The following is a 20,529-nucleotide window of genomic DNA, read 5'->3' as shown; positions in this document are numbered from 1 at the left end:
TAAGGTTAGGTTTCAATGGGCTCATAGAAATATCTCAGAAAAGATGACCAAAAATAACTCAGAGAACAAAATCTAAGGTGAAGGGCTACACCAAATAGATTTATTCCACCCCGGACATGGCTCTCTGGAGTCCTTTTGTTTTATATTTACCTACCACCACTCTCTTGTCCTTCTCCTTTTCACTATCCCTCCCTCTTAACCTTGGATTCCTCATGATGTTTATTAATTCTCCTGATTTTTAAAAGTAATTTACACTAAATGGTCAAAACAAAAAAGGGACAAAACTGAAGGCAACTATGGCACTAAGGCATATAGCAGGGGAGGGGGAGGAAGAGGTTCAAAACCGGAAAGAAGAGCACAAGGGACTATGGTGATGGTTCACAGATGATATCGCTTTGAGAGATTTACAGGGACTACTCCTAAAGAGGAAAAATCAAATACCATACCAAAATAAATACTGTTGTAAGAAAGCTTAAAAGTAATTTTTTAAAAGTATTTTCTGTTATTGCACTGTCTGCTATGTAAATATCCAGTGTTCATTTATCATTTTGATTTACTTCGATGCACATAATATCAAATTTCCTCCATTCTGTTAAAAATGACTATTTTATCCTTTTATATGGCTTTGTAGTACTCCGTGGTAATATTGTAACACATCTTCTTGAGTCAATTGTCTATTGATGGAGATTGAGGATGCCTCTAATGTCTTAGTTACTGCAAATTATGCTTCTATGAGTATTGTGGAGCATGTGGGGGTAATTCCTTGATAAGGATACATGCCCAAGTGTAGGATTGCTATGCCATAACATGTTTCAATATTTAGTTTTTTTAAGATAAATCCAGGTTTCTTTCCATATGATTACACCAGACACAGTCTCACCAATGTGCAGTGGGTTCTTTTCTTCTCTACATCCACTCCAACATTTGCTGTTGGGATCCTTTTAATATGCACCATTCTTACAGGTGAGATGGTATAATGCCATAGTTTTAATCTGCATCTCTCTTATATGAACATTTTTTTCACATGTCTTTTGGCCTTCTGGATATCCTTTTCGGTGAATTGTCTGTTCGTGTCTGCTGCTGTCATATCCTTTTTTTTTTTCTTTTCTTTCTTTAGCAGCAGTTATGATTAAAAAAGATTAATGGAAACCTTAAGTGTTCATCTCACTAACAATTTAAAAAGCTGAGTAGATTCTCTCTCTTGCTATCCAGCTCAGTTATCACTGGTAACAGAATACATAAGATTACCTTGCATGACTCTAATTTTATATAAAGAATGGTGCCAGTGACCAAAACTAAAGTTTTGATATTGATATGGAGAAATAAGATTATATTGAACTGAGGTATGATAAACTCAAGTATTACTTTTTAAATGAATGCTCTTGTTTTGGACAATTAAGACTTGTTATAAGCATTAAAAAAAAGTAATTGCTGTGGACTTCATAAGGCTGCTCTTTTCTAGAATCTTCAAAGTCTTTTCCAGGTTTAAAATTTGTTTCCCAGATTCAGGAAGGATATCATGGATAGCATAAATAATTGTGCGCATATGTGTATGAGTGTATCAAACAGTAAAATATATTATTAAACTTAGAATATTACATGGAACTGCCAAATAAGTATTTAATTTGGGTCTTCAATATGATCAGCAGGAGAAGAACTGTATTTACTGGTATTGATGTAGGTGGACCAGCTCATATCCCTGGCATGCAGAACAAAACTCAGTTGCTCTAATCTCATATAATATTTATGGAATGGAACAATGGTAGTATTATTTTTTCCATAAAAGGCCCTCAAATAATACTTTCTTCAGGACAGAGGGGATTAATCTCAAAAGTGAAAAATGACTTAAGAATAATGATACTATTAAAATGAATTAATTAAGCTAAAAATAAGCAAGAGAGGCACAATCAGACACACTCATCTCAGTCTGTTGTTAAAGTAAAAGGAAAACATATGAGCAGATCAAGTCAGGCCAAGTTGATGAACTGTGCATGTCTTACTGGAAGCAAAGCAGCTCAAGTGCAACAAGCTTATTCAGTCAGCCAAAAACAAAAACAACTTATTGTCAGTCACTGTGAACAGAATTCAAGCAAAACTGTGTGGTCTGGATAATCGCCTAATTGAGATAGCAAATTATATTGTCTTTTGAACTAATCATTTACAAAAATAAGCACTTGTCAACAGATTCTCTCATGCACAGAAAAGATAAAATTGTGCAATATGATGAAAAAACAGGCTAAAGTCACCACAGGCATCCAAGTCTAGCTGTCCCAATGTCAACATTATGCAAATGTGAGAATAACAGGAATAACAGGAAAGCTAGTTGAAATGTTATTTTCCTAAAAAATTAAGAAATCTTAACTTTTTAAATAAAAGCTTCTATATGCCTAAAGTAGCCTAAAGATTCTCACCAAGCCCAGTTTCTAAAATTTAAAGCCATGAAGACATCCAAAGCTATAAGAGTTTCATTAAAAACCTTTATTGGCATTATAGCAAAGAAAGCACTTAACTTTGCTGTTTTTTAATGAATCGATTTTCCTACCAATATATAAAAAGTAAAAATTTTAAAGTCAGTGTCTCTATGTATGACAAAGAGCATGCTGGCAATTTCTTGTAATTAGAAAGAAGTATAATATAGAGACACATGTGTAGATTACCTCTCTCTATTTCTATCTCTTTCTTCCTCTCCAGCCAGCCAGACAGCCCACCAGCTTTCTATTCATTTATCTATCTATTCATCCATTATTCCCAAATATTTATCTACCTATCTGTCTGTCTGTCTATTGCTCACACAGAATACTTAGGAATTGACTTATTAGGAGGCAATAATTTTTTGTTGTAAAAAATTAGGACCACAAGCAACAGTGCTTTAAAATCTCATTTTTATATAATGTTTTCAATGTAACTCCATTTTTCTTCAAATTGCACTGGGAAGGATGTCAAGACAAGCATATCTTCCTTTTTTTCGGGTTTTAAAATGAAGGCACAGAGAGGCCAGGATCCAAGGAAATGAGTGTTACAGGCAAGTTCACAACTTCTGTAACCCCTGATTCCTTCCACCAGGACAGTGGTAGTTGTCTAGAAGCTGTGAATCAGAATTTCATACACTGTGGTCTGAGACGACAATATAATTCTAATTTGTCTGGCTGATCAGTCCAGCTTTGTGCCCAGCAATAAAGTCAACAATATAGATACTGACACAGAAGAAAATGAGAAAAATAATCATGGTATTAAAAGGACCACAAAGGGAAAAATACAAGTCCAAACTAGCCCCTAGGTTCACCATCAGGATTTCTAGATCTGTAATTGGACAGTTATGCAAAAGGCCAAGTAAGTAGCAGCATTTAAATATAAAGTCACTGGATCATAGCTTGGCTTCCGTTAGGAACCTGGACAAATTTTCTACTTTTGTTAATCTGAGAAGACATGTTCCTTTTTTTCATGTCTCAACTGTAAAACCAAGTTGCTGGCTTTTTTTTATTTTTAGATTTTTATTTATTTTTTGAAATTATAAAGGTAACACTGATTTACAACATTGCATATGTTTTAGGGATACAGGTGTACACAGCTCTAAAATGTGTGTTATCACATCAAGCCGACTACCAAAACACCAACGAACTTCCACCGTCATCCACTGAGCCCTTCCTCTCTCAGCCCCCCTTTCCTGTCCTGTTCCTTCTGGTAACCTTGGCTCTTTTTTTTTTTTTTTTTTTTTTAAATACTACCACTGCCATACATATTCATCTGCTAGAATTGTAGAGAGATCCTGTCTCCCTTTGTTGCTGGGAATAAACTGCCAGTATGGAATCTGGATATTCTGCAGCATATACTACTCCCCCAAACACCCAACTCCAAATGGAGCATGAGGATATTCCCTGCTCCCACATTTCTGGTATTGGGAGAGCAAAACACCTTAAAGGAGCTTTCCATAGTCATCACCCCTAACATTTCTTCTGCTTTTCCTTTTTGACCCTCTCCAATCAGGCTTCTATGTGACAATTTGTCAAGGCTATTTATGGATTCCCACTTCACAGGAGCAGTAAGGAGGCTGTGAACTTGGGCTGCAGGTTGAGACCCAGAGAAGTTACAGATTATACCCGAATTAGGTTTTTTATTTATTGGCCTTCTCTGGTGGCGCAGTGGATTCAAGTGCACCACTGCAAGTTAGCCGCAGACACTTCAGTGCAAGTTCCATCCCTGGCCCTGGAGGTGATCCACATGGCGCGGCAGACCTCTTCTGACCCGCCCACTGCTCCCCTCAGCAGTGTGCTTTGTCAATATGCCTGTGTCTGGTGAATCCTCTCACCATCCCTGTACCTCTGGCCTGTATCCCAGTTCTGTATGAGTAAATAAATAATATTTTTTTAAATTAAAACAACTTCTAAAGATTATGCTTATTAAAAAAAAAAGATTTATTTACTTATGCATACAAGAACTGGGATACAAGTAGTGACGGGTGTGTGAGAGGATTCACCAGAGACAGAGTGAGGAGCAGAACAGACAGGTCTACTGAAATGCACTACAGAGAGGAGCAGGAGAAGTCTGCTGTGCCATGTGGGTCAGCTCCTGGCTGGGGATCAAACCCGTGAGCAGTGGCTGCAGACAGCTTCCCAGCACTGTGCTTTAACCTGCTGTGACACCAGGGAGGGCCCTTATAAGACTGTCCACATGCCCACCCAGCCAAATGAAGGAGGGGCTGCCCTTTGCAGGATCACCATCCTAGCCGCCAGCAGCCCCAGGTGCATCAGCTCAAAAACTGCTCAGTAACTCTTGCTCTTTCTGGGATGTGTGGCTTGTCCCCATGCAGTGGGTTCAGAGTCGCTGGAAACCCTGCAAGTCAGCGTGGGGAGGGTGAGGGCCTCTAAGATCACCATGCCTGCTGCCAGCAGCCCCAGGTGCATCAGCTTCTAGCCTGTCCAGCAGACAGTGTTCTCCTGGGAGGTGGTGCTATCTGGCTGAGAGGTCTAGGGATTGTGGCAAGTCCAGATACCTAGTCTTGGGTGCAGGGAGATGCCTTCAGACCATGAATGCCAGCCACCAGCATTCCTGGGCGCTTCAGCTCAGCTCCTGCCCAGCAATCTGTGTGCTTTGTGTTCTGCTCTGTTTCATGGCTGTGGTGCACTTGACATTCAAGGAAGCACCAGACGATGGCTGGGAAAGGAGAGGCACCTTTAGAGACTGCCAAGTGAGCTGCCAATGGCATTAGGGGTTGCAGCTCTGCAACCAGCTAGCACCCAGGGCTCTTCCAGGGTGCAGGTAAGTGATGTTTGCTCAATGGAAGATTAGGAGGAAAGGAGTCCATGTCGGGGTTGGGAGGCAGTGTCTTTTAGGACAGCGGGGCTAGCCATTAATAGTCCATTTACATTAGTATTATTCCCGCACCCCAGCAATAAGCATTGCATTTAGTAGGCGGAGCTCTGGTAGAACAGATATATCAAGGGGATACAGTGCAGGTAACTTAGCTGAGAGAGGTTGTGGTTTGGTGAGCTGAAAACAAATTTCCCAGCTTCTTTCACGGGCAAGAAATAAGGCCTCCATACCAGGCTGTTAGGATTTGCAGGGTTCAAAACAATTTAATATACCAATTAAAGCAAACATTTTTAACAGCAGAAAATAAGAAACTCAAAATGTCAAAGCACTTACTGCTGCTTGCCGGTGAGTATTGGACAATATCCCGTGAATCTTCACTTTGTCCTTTTCCATTTGATCTATGTTCACCCACAAATCCCGACTGGCAGAATCAGATGGACCGTATATCCGAGATGTATAGTAATTGTGATCTGTGTCCTCCTGTAACGAATGAGAATAATGTACATCAAGAACACATACATGTAAAGATTTCAGGGTACTGTGCTAATTGAAATAAGTTAGAGAAAGACAAATACTATATGATGTCACTTATATGTGGGCTCTAATATGGCTAAACTCTTAGAAGCAGAACAGAAATTGATTGTCAGGGGTTAGGGAGTGAAAGAAATGGGCAGATCTTGGTAAATGATACAAATTTTCAGTCTAGCTATCTAATATACAACATGCTAATCACACTTAATAGTACTGTATTATATGCTTGAATGTTGCCAAGAGACTAGAGTTTAATCTCAGCCCCACACACATGCTCTTGCACACATACCCACATACACAGATCAATGCATAGAAAAAATATGGAAATTATGTGACTTAATGAAGAGCTAACCAATGTTATGGTGGTAATCATTTTGTAATATATGTTTTTGAGTCAACAGGTATCTTAAACTGAACTTACACTTCAGCACTAACTCCATCCTGGGGCCGGGGCCAAGAGGTGACCCACATGGCACACCAGACCTTTCCTGTCTCTCCCACTGCTCCCCTCATCAGTGTACTTTGTAAATTTGCCTGTTCTGCTCCCCCTTTTGTTTCTGGTGAATCCTCTCACCATCCCTGAACTTTTGGCCTGTACCCCAATTCTGTATGCATAAATAAATAAATATTTTAAAAAATTATTTTTAAGGGGCCTCCCTGGTGGCACAATGTGTTAGGACTCAGCACTGCAAGCTGGCCACAGTTGCTCCAGTGCGAGTTCGATCCCTGGCCCCAGAGGTGACCCACATGGCGTGGCAGACCCACTGATGTTCCCCCCAACAGTGTACCTTGTTGATTTGCCTGTTCTTCTCCCCACTCTGTCTCTGGTGAAGCTTCTCACCACCTCTGCACCTCTGGCCTATACCCCAACTCTATATGAATAAATAAACCTTCAAAAAATATTTTTAAAACTAATAAATGTTCCTGATATTAGAAACGATAGTTTTCTTCAAAATAGCCAAGTGAGTTAATTCAGGGAAGTGATTTAGAAATATAAAATCAACAGACTTTTTAAAGAAGAAATTGTTAAATAAACAGAACTTTGAGGCAAATGTGTTTTTTGTGTTTAATAGTCTTTCCACCACAGTAATGTTAGGAATTTCTAATTATTGACCAACCCAGATGTCACTTTTGGAGCTACTTGCTGAAAACCTGAATTATAATTACTATCAAGTAACAATTCAAAATTCTTTAAAACTAGGGTTATTTTTCAGTTAATGGTCCTGGAAATGGAGATAACAATTCTTTTCTCTGTAATTCACGGATATTAAGTTCTACATTTATTTAAATCCTAATTATTGATATCACCATGATGCCTTTAGTTTTAAAGTTTTCACTCAATACAAAGTTTTTATATCTTAAAAGGCAATTCTACTGAAGGATGTGCAGAAAAATAATATGATTCTGGACTAATTTGGACTGAAACTGATATTTTTACTATTAAATATAATTGTGCTTATCAATTTGAGATGTTTTTAGATAGAACACATTTTATTTTATTAAAGATTTATTTATTTATGCATACATGAACTGGGATGCAGGCCAGAGGTTCTGGTAGGTGAGAGTGTTCACCAGAGACAGAGTGGGGAGCAGAATAGGCTGACTGAGGAAGCACATTGCTGTGGGGAGCAGCCAGTGGGTCGGGAGAGGTCTGCTGCACCATGTGGGTCAGCTCCCTGTACAGGGATCCAACGTGCTGCCGTGACTGTGGATAGCTTCATAGTGCTGCTCTTTAACCCACTGTGCCACCTGGAAGGGCCCTAGAATGCTTTTTAAAACAATTAGGCAAATTTAATAATGTTTAGTGATTTAAGAAAAATAAACTTTGGGTTATAAAGTCTGTCTAATGCATTTATTTCCCAAGTGCTAATTAATTAAAATTCAATTATTCTTGAAATGCAGTTAAAATAATAATCCCGTGTACCTTTTCACAAGTCATCATGTTAAATGTATAGAGAACTGACAATATAAAGAATATGTGTGTTCTAAATAGATTTTTCCTTATACCCAAAACAAGAATATGACCCTAAATATAAAGAGAAACTTTATACTTACATTTATAGTAGTGATTAAATTAAAAGTAAAAAGTATCATATTTTTAAAAAAATATCCTTGGTATCTACAATTAAACTATATATTTGTATAAATTATGTGGATACCCATATTTGTATAAATTATGTGGATACCCATGATTAAAGGAAAAATTTTCTACAGGGAAAGAAGAGGATGTAACAAAGAAAAAAATCAGGGATAAATTTCTATGCAACCCAAGAAAACTTCCACATGCTAATGGTTTTCAAGCCCTCCCCTCCAGAACAAGCCAAAGACTGCCTGAGTTCTAGAAGTGTAACAAGCACTATGGTTGTGATTCCAGAATGAACTCAATTTCTGCCACTGTCTGGAACTTGACCACTGGAAGTTCCAGAGGAAATATCCTCCTGACATTGGGCAACAGCTTTTCTGTACGTCATTCCACTGGTCTTAAACTTGGTTGGTAGTTCACGGCGCATAATTTAGGAAGGGTCAACTAGTCTTATAGGAGATAAGATAGAGCAGGGACAATTTTCCCTTATTCTGATTGCTAAGACATGTGGTATAAGATTAGAAAATACTACCACCATGAAGTTAATCTTACCTGAAGACACAGAAAATACAGATAAGAACAGAACCATACACATTGCAAAGAAAGTCAGACCGCTCATCAAATATATCTAAGGGTAACCCAGTTCACTTAGATAAAACATTCATTCTCTTTATGGTTAAAATAGCTTTACTTGGAGGACCAGAGGAGGAAATAATAATAACAATGAACAACTATATACCAGAGACATTTTACCATTTTACAGGGGTAGAGAGAGGAATGGGATCAAAAACTGTGGGGCGAGGGAAGTGCAGTGGACTATGGTGATGTCACACGTGTGATTTGGTGATGGGAAGCCCACAGGGTTACAACTAATAAACTATTGGATTATTATTATGTTTTTCTTTTTCCATCTCAGTTGTAATCCCCGTGGGCTTCCCATCACCAAATCACAGGTGTGACGTCAACATAGTTCACTGTACTTCCCTCCCCTGACAGTTTTTGATTCCATTCTCCTCTCCACCCCCGTAAAATGTCTCTGTTATATAGTTTTTCATTGTTACTATTATTTTCCCCCCCCTGGTCCTTTATAACCCTGCTATGAGTGAAACCATCTGGCATTTTTCTTTTTCTTTCTGGCTCATTTCACTAAGTATGACCCCTTCTAGCTCCATCCATGTTGCTGTAAAAAGCATGTGTTTTAAAAATAGACTATTATATTATTAAAAAAAAAATCTTTAGTTGAGTTAATGTGAACCAAAAGAGTCCTAACTGAAATCAAGTTTTCTTAATGTGTCACCAGGAGAGACTTACTTTAAGGGGCACTAAATTAGGCAACCTTATCTACAGGTTTACAGATCTGGAAAACAAACATCTATTCAGTTCTGGTAATCTCTCTTTGGTATTATTATAAAGAGTTCACCAACACTGAGGTCAAAGATGTAATATTTAGGTGAATTATCTAGCAGATTCTATAATGCTCCCAAATTTCCATGAAATGAACACGTATTTTAGTCTTGTCTTTTTTAAAAGATTTTATTTATTTATGCATACAGAACTGGGCTACAGGACAGAGATGCAGAAGTGATGAGAGGATTCACCAAAGGCAGAACAGGGAACAGAAGAGGCAGGTTGATAAGGTACACTGCTGAGGGGAGTAGCGGGCAGGTCAGGAGAGGTCTGTGCCATGTGAGTCACCTCCCTGGCTGAGGAGTGAACTTGTGTTGAAGCCGCTGTGACTAGCTTCATAGTGCTGTGCCTTTTCCCACTGAGCCACCAGGGTGGGCCCCTTTAATCTTTCAATATAAAATTCAGTATATGTGTTTCTGTCAAGTATATGTGTTTCAGTCAACATATCTAAAATGACTTGTTATTCCCCATAATCCCTAAATCTCTATAGTTAATCAATAAACAGTCTTAAAGTTAACATAATGGTCAAGAACATCACTGTTTTAAATAATGGATTATATTGCACTGATATGGCCTTGTGAAATATTCCTTCATTTTTACTTGAAACAGAGTTGCTGAAAACAATTTAAGATAACATCTTTGAAAATACTGAAGAGCTAAAGACTAGAGCTTAGTGTTTAAGATCTACCACAGAAGTTTACCAAGTTGTCATGGCAACTTTTATTCAAAGAGGAAGGCAATTTATTGTTTACCTAGGGATTTAGAGATGCAAGTTTTGTTAAATTTCAGGGAGAGGTGTTTGACTCAGTTATTCAGAACAGCTATAAAACAGACATCTCAAAAATGTGACATCTTAGTACTACTAAATTATTCAAACCAAATCATGTCTTTTATAAGAGTAATGGTACTTAAGGGGTTGTCAAAGCCACTTCAGGCAAAAAGATTTTCCTATACTGCTGAAAAGAAAACAATTTCTAACACCACAGAAAATAAAACAAAACACTACTGTGATATACTTAGTTGCCAATTTATTTAGGAAATGAACTGTTACTCAAAGTCAATGGCACAGTATGTAGCTATAAATCCTATAAACCTGTGTTTCTCAAACGAGTCTGGAAATGTGTGTGCAGCTGTAAAAAAAGAAGGTAAATATTGAAAGGAAAGAGCACAAGTCAACATAACTTTAGCCTAAACATTATGCAAAAATCAGTTTATACATTTCTCCTCTTAAATGTTTCTTCTCATCTACCAATGGTGTTGATTTTATAATGGACAATTTTATAGATTCTTCAAGTTCCAGAGGCAAAAATAGTATTTGAGCTCTAAATTAATTGCAGAGAACTGAAACAATTAATTATCAATAATTTTTTACAGTATCAGTCCTCACTGGTTGCTCAACAAGTTAAAGCACAGCCTTGCAAAGCTAGCCTCAGCTGCTTCAGCACAAGTTAGATCCCCAGCCCTGCAGGTGACCCATATGGTGCAGCAGACCTCTCCTGTCTCACCCGCTGCTCCCCTCAGCAGTGTGCTTCACTGACATGCCCACTCTTTGCTCCCCAATCTGCCTCTGGTGAATCTTCTCACCACTCCTGCACCTCTGGCCTGTACCCCCATTCTGTATACATGAATGAATCTTTAAAAAATATGTGAGACATATTTATTACAATCATTATTAAATAATAGATTACAGTATCATTATTATGTTGCTCATTTGAGATATATGGACATCTAAAGGATAAGCAGCTATTTTAAAATTGAGTTACTTGGTTATTTCTCAAAGATAGCTTCCTGATGCAAAAGTGAAATTTTTTTATTTAAGTTGTTCTGTCTAGGTGTTTGGATACTGTACACTCTCAGATTAGTCATTGCACAAAAGATCCATTTGAAGGTAAACCTATTTTAAATTATTAATTGTATATACATTACCCCTAAGTTTGCTTTCCCCAGTTTCAGTTATATGTGATCAACAGCAGTGTGAAAAGTTTAAATGGAAAATCTGCAGAAATAAACAAGACATGAGACTTAAAACTGCAGGATGTTCTGAGTGTGTGATGAAATCTTATGTAGTCTCATTCTGTCCCACCCAGGATATGAATGGTTTCTTTACAATACCTGTTCATTTGTCAAGCTGTAGCCAATCTGTCACCAGATATACTGCAGGGGAAGCACTGCATCCTCTCACATCATCCGAGGAAGGGTATGCAGTACAGGGATATATCTCATAGAGACAGGTCCCTCTTACAAAACTTTTATCATACTGTAATAATTGTTCTATTTTATTATCATTGTTAATATTTTATCTATCTGTCTATCTATCTATCTATATCTATCTGCGTATAGAACTGGGGTACAGGCCAGAGGTGCAGGGCAGTGAGAGGATTCTCCAGAGACAGAGTGAGGAGCTGTGAAGTACGCTGTTGATGGAAGCAGCAGGCAAGACAGGAGAGGTCTGCTGTGTCATATGAGTCACTTCCGGGGCTGGGGATTGAACTCGCACTGAAGCGGCTGCAACTAGCTTGCATTGCTGTGTCCTAACTTCTTGTACCACCAGGGAGGGCCATCATTTTAATCTTTTACTGTGCCTAATTTTTAAATAAACATTATCACAGTTATGCATGTATAGGAAAAAAACCATATGTTCAGTAGTGCACACAGTTTCACTGTTGGACTTGGGTTGTCTCTTCTGAAATAAGGGAGGCTACTGAAAAAAAATCTTTAAAAATAAAGCCTTAAAATAGTTCTTGATTATCATAAAAAGACGTGTTTTTTAAAAAAATTGGCATAATACAGTAACAAAAGGAGAAAAAGAGTGAACAAGCAGTATTCAAATTAGTGGGATAAACACATTAGTAGCAATAGAAGCATAATAAACACCTAAATTACTACTTAGCACACAAAACAGTCTTTAAAAAAGCACACAAGATGAAATGGAAAGAAAAGTGAAATAAATATCTAAATAAAAATCATAGGTAGGTAGGAATATAGATGATTGATAGATTGATAGGTAGATTGATGATAGATAGAGATCATGTTTCATTAAAATATGCAACTGGGTTTGGAAAACTAAGAAATTTCAAATTTCTCAAAAAGATGCAAAATATTGTACAATACTTTAGGTTCAGGAAAGAAGGAAAGCAGTGTTGAGTAGAAGATAAATGCAGTTTGTCAAAGACATTAAATTTCCAGGCAGGCGATCTGATCTAGCTCTCATGGGCTTGGTCACTAATAAGTTGTCACTTCAGTGAACTCAACTATGTGTCAATCCATTTTCAGCAGACTGAAAATGTGAACTTGCCTAGCACATAACTCATTCCTTTTTTTTGCAGAGGTAAAAATCCTACAGAGGAAGGCAGGACCCACAGAAGCTGTGCTGGTAGAATGCACAGTGGTTTCCTTTTGGGCTGGGAGTATCGAGGGCACCATGAGCCGTGGAGTAGGCTTCATGGAAAGAAGTATCAAGCTCAAGTTCCATTTACCCAACCAGATCAGAAATGAATGTAGAATAATAGGCAGATTATTAGGTTACATGAGTGTGTCTAGTAATAAAAAACAAATGATAGTACTTAGTTACTTTTCACTGGATTGTCATATATTGTCAATTTAGACCAAAGTGTTTAAACACCTTTGAAAAGCATATGACAGAATATAAGTGAATAAGTAAGCAGTGTCACACAATTTTAACATGATAGGAACAACTGCATATTACTCTCAAATAGCCTTCAGTAGATATCAGTAACTACTCTCTTCAGATCCTAAGGAAAATTAAACAGGAGCACTACAATTCAATTTGCCATTATAGTGCCAGAAGACTTAAAATCAATTCCTCTCTCTCCTATTGATTATATCTGATCATTGTATTAATTCTCATTATACACATCTTTTAGGTATTTTTTTTTTCAGTTTCTTAAACACTACTCCCCCAATTCTCTAAAGATTTAACCTACTTGATCTATTTGCAGCATAGTTATTTCCCTAGCAAAATCTGGTCTAAGTCTTGTAGGTATGATTTACTCTCTCAGTTCTTCACAAAAGTTTAGCCATACAGCGGAAGAGAAGAGAGATGAGGAAGAGGAGGAGAAGAAAGAGGAAGGAAGAGGAACCGACTATAAATTCAGATTGTTGTGCAACACATAACATACAGGATTTCTGTTATAAATGATTCTATGTTCCTAGCAACATAGAGCAATTAGATCTTTTATAAATACAAGTGATTCTTAATTAGACAGTGACCACTTAAAGAGAGCAATCACCAAGTTAGAAGGGATCTTCACCTTCAAAATCAGCATATATGTGATTAAAATAGAAGTTCTAAATATGTAAGACTGGGCACTTCCTGGTGGCAATAGGTTAAGCGCAGCACTGCGAAGCCGGTTGAAGCTGGCAGCAGCCATTTCAATTCCAGTTCGATCCCTGCCCCGGAGTTGACCCACATGGTGCAGACCTCTCCTGTCTCGTGCTGCTGCTCCCCTCAGCAGTGTACTTCATCAGTCGGCCTGTTCTGCTCCCCGGTCTGTCTCTGGTGAAGCCTCTCACCACCCCTGCACCTCTGGTCTGTACCCCAGTTCTCTGTGCATAAATCAATCTTTAAAAAAGATGTAAGGCATTTCTATCAAAATGCACAATATTAACATTTAAAAGTGTAACTCAAAAGAGAGTTGGATTGAAATCGCCTTGTTTTTATATCAAGAGTTGTTTAATTCTGGAATTTACCCAGTGATGAACTAAATGTCTTGTAAAGAACATTTCATATAAAGTTCTGCCATCCTGTAGCAACAAGGAAATAGGAAGCAATTGCTAGATCTGAGTCTGAGGACTCTTCAGCTTCCTAAGCTGATGTTGACTAAAATAAAGAGTGTGCTGTTTGTTGAGTCAGTACTAACTTTGTTGAATCATAGTTAGTATGATGGTACCATCCTAATAAGTACTTAATTGTCCTTGCTGATGAGTTTAAATTGGTCCCAAGTTTAAATGCAACTTCAGACTTGTTGCAAGGGGTGTATGTTTCCCTGGTGACACGATGCATTTCCCCTGCACACTGAATAAGTCACAGTTTTGTATGTGTGTACACTGTTGCCTTTCAACTGCACAAAATAATTATAATGGTTAAAGTTTTATTGTCACTGAATGTCTATAATTTCCATTCAACTGGAAAGAATCAACAATAATGGTGTGGAGTGTCTCAAATGTTCAGATAATCAAAGGACCATCAAAACTGAAAAGGATGGAAATTTCTGTTTTAGGTGTAACATCCTGAAAGCCTGTCCAGCCTGCAGGACAAAATACTGTAGACTTGGGGCTTAAACAGCCAACATCTATTTTTCACAACCCAAGGGTGGGGATTTTAAGGCCAAGGTTATAACTGATGTCCTCTAATGAGGGTCTCTCTCTGGTTTGTAAATGCTGAACTTATTCTGTGTCCTCACATGGTAGAGAAAGGGAGTTCTCTGGTTCTTCAATTCTTCTTGCAAGGACACCACTCCCTTTGGATTAGGGTCCCAACTTTTTGCCCTCATTTAAGCTTAATTACTTCCTAACGGTTTTATCTCCAAGAACATTATGTGGGGGTTAGGGCTTCAACATATGAGTTTTGGAAAAGAAAGTCAGCCTAAAACACATATAGATAACTCCTTTATTAAATTTGGATTTTTAAAATTCCCCAGCCTTATACTCTAGTTCTAATCAAAATTGTCACTCAAGGTTTCCAATATAGGTGGAGTTTTGGAAAATCCATACATTTCTGTCTTGGCTTATTTATTGGGGGAAAAAAAAAAGAATTGACTAATATGTTCAAAACATTCTAAATTTATAACTCAGTTGAGAATTTTCACATAAACCAAAATAGAAAGGTTATATGGTCTCTAGGTATATAACTGACAAAATTTTCACTACCATCTCCAAACTTACCAGATGGGACTTTAAGTGACAGGTATGATTATACTTTTAATTAGTGGATTATTTTCCCCCATTTTTTTTACCTTTAATGTCAAAAATTGAAACTTTAAAGACTTCCTTCTTTTTTTCTATCTTCCCCATGTATTAAAAATTTAGCCCTCTAGAAGGAGGCCATTATTCATAAGCAATTGATCAGTTGTTTAATATCATTTGCCCTATGTAAAATCATAACTGACTATTAATGTACTCTTCTACATATAATTTTGCATAAATGTCAACTTTCTGACTATGAGATGGAGGTTGGACTGAAAAGTCTAGTCACACCACTGAGGTTAGGTCTACTTGAGATAAGCCCAAAAATTTATGTTGGAAACTATAACGTGCCATTAGGGGTTACTTTTATTTTGTTGACATAAATATTCCAAACAATAACAAAAAAACTTCAAATATCCTGCAAACATTTATTAAAGCTGGTTCCCTGCTTTTCTGAGATGAGTGTCCCTATTGGTTGGGGGTTGGCTGGTCCTAGAGGGTCTCAGTCATTTGTTTAGGGGCTCCATCTTCAGGTGCCATCTAATTACCAAGGAAGCTACATTGGTGACAAAATCCAAGAAAGTGAAAGTGGAAACTCCAAGATCTCTTAAGGCATCACTTAGAAGCTACACACCATTACTGTCACAATTTGTTTGACCTGTATAAGTCACAGGCCATGGACTAATTCAAGGGATTTTAACTATTTATGGGAAGAATGATAGGAGTCTGTCCATTTTTAGTCCATGGTGTCATCCAAATTCTTGATTCTTGATAGGGTGACCTGTATTGCTATGTAAATATAGATCATTCTGCCCTACAGGAGATATACTATATTCCTACTTTGTTGACAACTATCTTAACAATAGAATTTGGCAGCTTTAATTTAACAAGAAAATCTGTAAAGGTGCTTCTATTTGGCATAAAGTTACTTTTAACAATGTAACATTTCCTACTGCTTTCTCAATAAGTTTTTTTTTTTTTTTAACAGAGTCACTCATTTATTAATACAGAGCTGGGTACAGGTCAGAGGTGCAGGGGCAGTAGGATTCACCAGACAGAGTGGGGAGCAGAATAGGCCGACTGATGAGGTACACTGCTGAGGGGAGCAGCAGGCGGGTCAGGAGAGGTCTGCTGCGCCATGTGGTCACCTCCAAGACTGGACATCGAACTAGCACTGAGGAGGCTATGGCTAGCTTGCAGTGCTGCCTCCTAACCCGTTGCGCACCAGGGAGGTTCCATAAATAAGTATTTAAAAGCCCATTTCAAATGATAAATTCCTCCCTTATCATATCTTAGAAGAAAAATACTGTTGCCAACTCACTTAACTTTAGATAGCTGATGCAAAGGTCAAATAAGGGCAGAACAGAGGAAGACAGATTGAGTTACTTCATGAGCCATTAAGAATAAAAAAGCAAAGTAAAAACATGGTCCACTGAGTAATTTTGTTTTAATATGACCAATACAAGATTCAAACAAATATTTTCATGCTACGGTTTGCTGACATTGCAGAAAGATTCCCTTCCAGGTCTATAAAGTTGACATTTATGTCCTGTGATAAAATTACAAGACAGCTAGATCCAAGATCTCTTAAGGCATCACTTAGAAGCTACACACCATTACTGTCACAATTTGTTTGACCTGTATAAGTCATAGGCCATGGACTAATTCAAGGGATTTTAACTATTTATGGGAAGAATGATAGGAGTCTGTTTAGGATAGGAGAGGTTTTATTTCTGTGCAGTCTGAGAAGCATGTTCTTTCTCTCTCTCTCTCTCTCTCTCTCTCTCTCTCTCTCTCTCTCTCTCTCTCTCTCTTTTTTTTTTTTTGCTTCTGTCTTACAAAGTCACAGGGAGGAGGGGAAGAGAATCAGTGTTATTAAGCTTATCACTTTCCTAGGAACTGATTATTGAAAGACTCCAAGAGAAATATATGCAGGCTAGATATGTATTTATTTACTTATTTTAAGATTTATTTATTTATGCCTATAAGAACTGGGGTACAGGCCAGAGATGCAGGGAGTGAGAGGATGCACCAGAGACAGAGTGGGAAGTAGAATAAGCTGACTGACTAAAATACACCGCTGAGGAGAGCAGAGGACAAGACAGGAGTGGTCTGGTACACCATGTGGGTCAGCTCCCTGGCTGGGAATAGAACTCGTGGCTCCAGATAGCTAGCTTCATAGTGCTGCACTTTAACTTGTTGCACAACCAGGGAGGGCCCATGTTAGATAGTCAAGATAATATATCTATATTCTCTTAAGGTACTATAAATGTCTTATTTATAATAAGGAAGATGCTATAAATGTCCCACTTGTTTATAATGTGTTCTTTTAATTAAATCACTTGTTCAAGCTAAAGGTGTATGTGATGCACTGATGATGTATGCTGAAGGGCTTGAATTAGGTGCTGTGATATAGTCCTGGTCTCCAGAAACCTACAACAGAATGAGGTAATATGAGTATGTAAATATCCCTATGTCAAACAAGTATAACTACTGTATTAAAGGGAACATCATCCATGGGCCTTCTAAAAAGGAGAAAATCTCTGGCCCTCCCTGGTGGCGCAGCGGGTTAAAGCACTGCACTAAGAAGCTTAAGCCACTTCCGCATGAGTTTGATCCCCGCCAGCCCCGGAGGAGACCACATGGCGTGGCAGACCTCTCCTGACCCACCCACTGCTCCCCTCAGCAGTGTACTTCGTCGATCTGCCTGTTCTGCTCCCCACTCTGTCTCTGGTGAATCCTCTCACCCTCCGCATCTCTGGCCTGTAACCCAGTTCTATATGAATAAATAAATAAATCTTTAAAAAAAAAAAAAAAAGGAGAAAATCTCACTCCAGTTCGGGATTTAAAAAAATCAGGTTGCTAGAAGTCATGTTAATTAATCTAATCATTGAAAAATGATTTGGAACTTAGTCAGAGGAACCATCTGAGTATTGGGAAAAGACCAGAAAAAGATAGGAACATCACAGAAACTGACACCTATAACGGGGTAATGTGAAATGAGTACAATTAGATAGACAAAATTTAGACTGCACAAACCATTTAACATCAATCCAGACAGTTTGCACTTATGCATTTAGTTCTGTATAAAATGAGAGTTTTTGAAGTAATGGATTAAGTGTGGACTTGGAAGGAACAATCTAGAAAAAGAGGCTAGATCAAAGAAGGAAGAGATTAGAATCCAACCGGCAAGATTAAAGTCATAACAACTCCACTAAGGTTATCAAGAGGCAGAACAAAATGAAAAGATGCTGTTGTGAGGAAGAAGGGACATCAGAAAATATTTGCCAACATTTAAGAAGGAAAATAGCACCGAAATATGGCCCTGTAGCATTTAATCAGGGGAACTTAAACAACAGAAGAGTGAGAGGACCCATTGCCACTTAACTGAAAGCCAAATATGGCAGAACTGCAGGCCACTTTAAATACTAGAAAACAAACACAGGAAAATAAGTGTCACTGGTTTCCAAATCTGGTGCATACCAACAGGCACAGAAACAAGGCTTGGGTGTTACCAGATGCAGCTGAAAAAGTCTCCCGTGTTTAAGCAACTGCATTTCCAGCCTCCTCTCACTGAGGATCTGAATAAGTGTTCAAGGTGAAACAATACCATGAGCTAAAGAATGCCTTAAACAACAACAGTGTTTTCAAAAGGTTAGAATCACCTGCACATCTTTAAACAAATTCCAAAGTCCAGAACATACATTAACTTAATAACTAAATCAGAATTTGGGCTGAGTGCAGAATGTAATCCCAAAATGCAGGTAAGTCTGGGCGTCACTGAACAAGAGCAAATACTTAGCAGGGGAACTTGACAATTTTCGATTCCCTGTTCTTTATCAGCATGAACACACCAAAAGCAAGAATTAACAAATACATAAAAATTTCTACTCGTTCTTAGAGAAGTTACCAAAACTCATACATCTTTAAATGCTGAACTTACTGTTTTCTAAGTCACACACAACAAGGTTTATGCTTCTGAACACTGTAATAAATAGTAATGAACTGTTTTTGAAATGGCAACTCTTAAAGTTGTAGTCATGTGAAATTGATCTCAATAAAGAATGTTTCCTACAGATTTCTCTTCTTTCATGAATATCAGACTAAGAAGATTTATAAGATGTTTTCCAAATGTTTCATAGGTTGCATCTGTATATGTCACAAATAGTAAATTTGGAATCCTCATCTCAGGGTTTCTGCCTGCATTAATTTGACATAAAATTTTAGTTTTTTTTTTTTTTCCTACCTGTTCTAGTTTTAAAACTGGGGTTGAGATATAGCAAGTTCAAAAATGCATTGGATAGATTTTATTATTTTGAGGCCACAATGCAACTTTAAAGAATATCAGTCGGTCTACAAGCGTAAACATGAGACTTTACATAAACACACAGTGCAGAGGATTAAAGAAAGGAAAACTGAATGTGACTATACTAATACAACATTAACTATAGATAAAAATAAGTGGAAGGAATTTAGATTTAGCTCTAGGAAGTTTAACCTTAGCTTAACTTTAAGTTGATCATTATATTTGATGCATACAAAAACACAAATTGAATCATTTTCCTGAATTGACATCATTATAGTTACTGTTCTTATTCCTTTAAAAAGCTGAGCCCTGTGACTGGACTGGCCCATTCACTCTTGTCTCAGCGTTTGATAGCTTTGGGCAGACACTCATAGGGGAGAGCCCTACTATTCCAGGTGTTTGTAACTCAAATATCAACCAGCTGCTTTTTCTATATTAAAATATTTTCCCTCTGATTTTGGAACACTGAAAATATTTATTCAGAAGACTTTTGTTTTTAAAAGCATATAGGGAACAAAAGGACACAATCCCTGCATTTATGCTGTTTACAGTCTAGTGATTACATAACAACATAGCTTAGGGCCCCTTGATTTTCTTGCGTATTTCAAAGGAAAAGTTCAAAGAAACCAGGATAGGCACTCTTAATTGAATGTTCTACATTAGGATTCTACATATATTCAATACTGTGTGAGCAGAGAATTTTCATTTGCTCATAGAATTCCTTTGCTTGGGCTTAAATATCTAAATGGGTCCCTCCACTATCTACAATGTGACTAAACTATTGCTTATAATAGTCACACATTAATATAATGAATTAATTTAATTTGTAGATAAAGTTCAGAATGTTGCTTAATGGCGAAAACATTAAAAGCAATGTAGAGAAAAAATGAAGAAAATTTATGTCAAAGTTATTCTTGGAGTCTCTTCAGGAAGGGACATTATTACCCCCAGATAATTAGGATAAAGA

The 20,529-nt window shown here is 37.6% G+C and overlaps 1 protein-coding gene across 3 annotated transcripts in view; it reads right to left on the bottom strand.

Moving 5' to 3' along the window:
* PLXDC2 (plexin domain containing 2) overlaps window positions 1–20,529 on the bottom strand; it is a 350,950-nt gene that overhangs the window by 154,641 nt on the left and 175,780 nt on the right. For all 3 annotated transcript variants that reach the window (XM_012731363.1, XM_012731361.1, XM_004691292.2), the window contains one exon: window positions 5,644–5,790. In XM_012731363.1, coding sequence (XP_012586817.1) covers window positions 5,644–5,790 — 147 coding nt within the window. The remainder of the gene's footprint in view (window positions 1–5,643; window positions 5,791–20,529) is intronic.

Source organism: Condylura cristata, unplaced genomic scaffold (assembly GCF_000260355.1).
Source record: "Condylura cristata isolate star-nosed mole 26May11 unplaced genomic scaffold, ConCri1.0 scaffold00030, whole genome shotgun sequence".
Lineage (NCBI taxonomy): Eukaryota > Metazoa > Chordata > Mammalia > Eulipotyphla > Talpidae > Condylura > Condylura cristata.
This window is presented reverse-complemented; position numbering and strand designations above follow the sequence as displayed.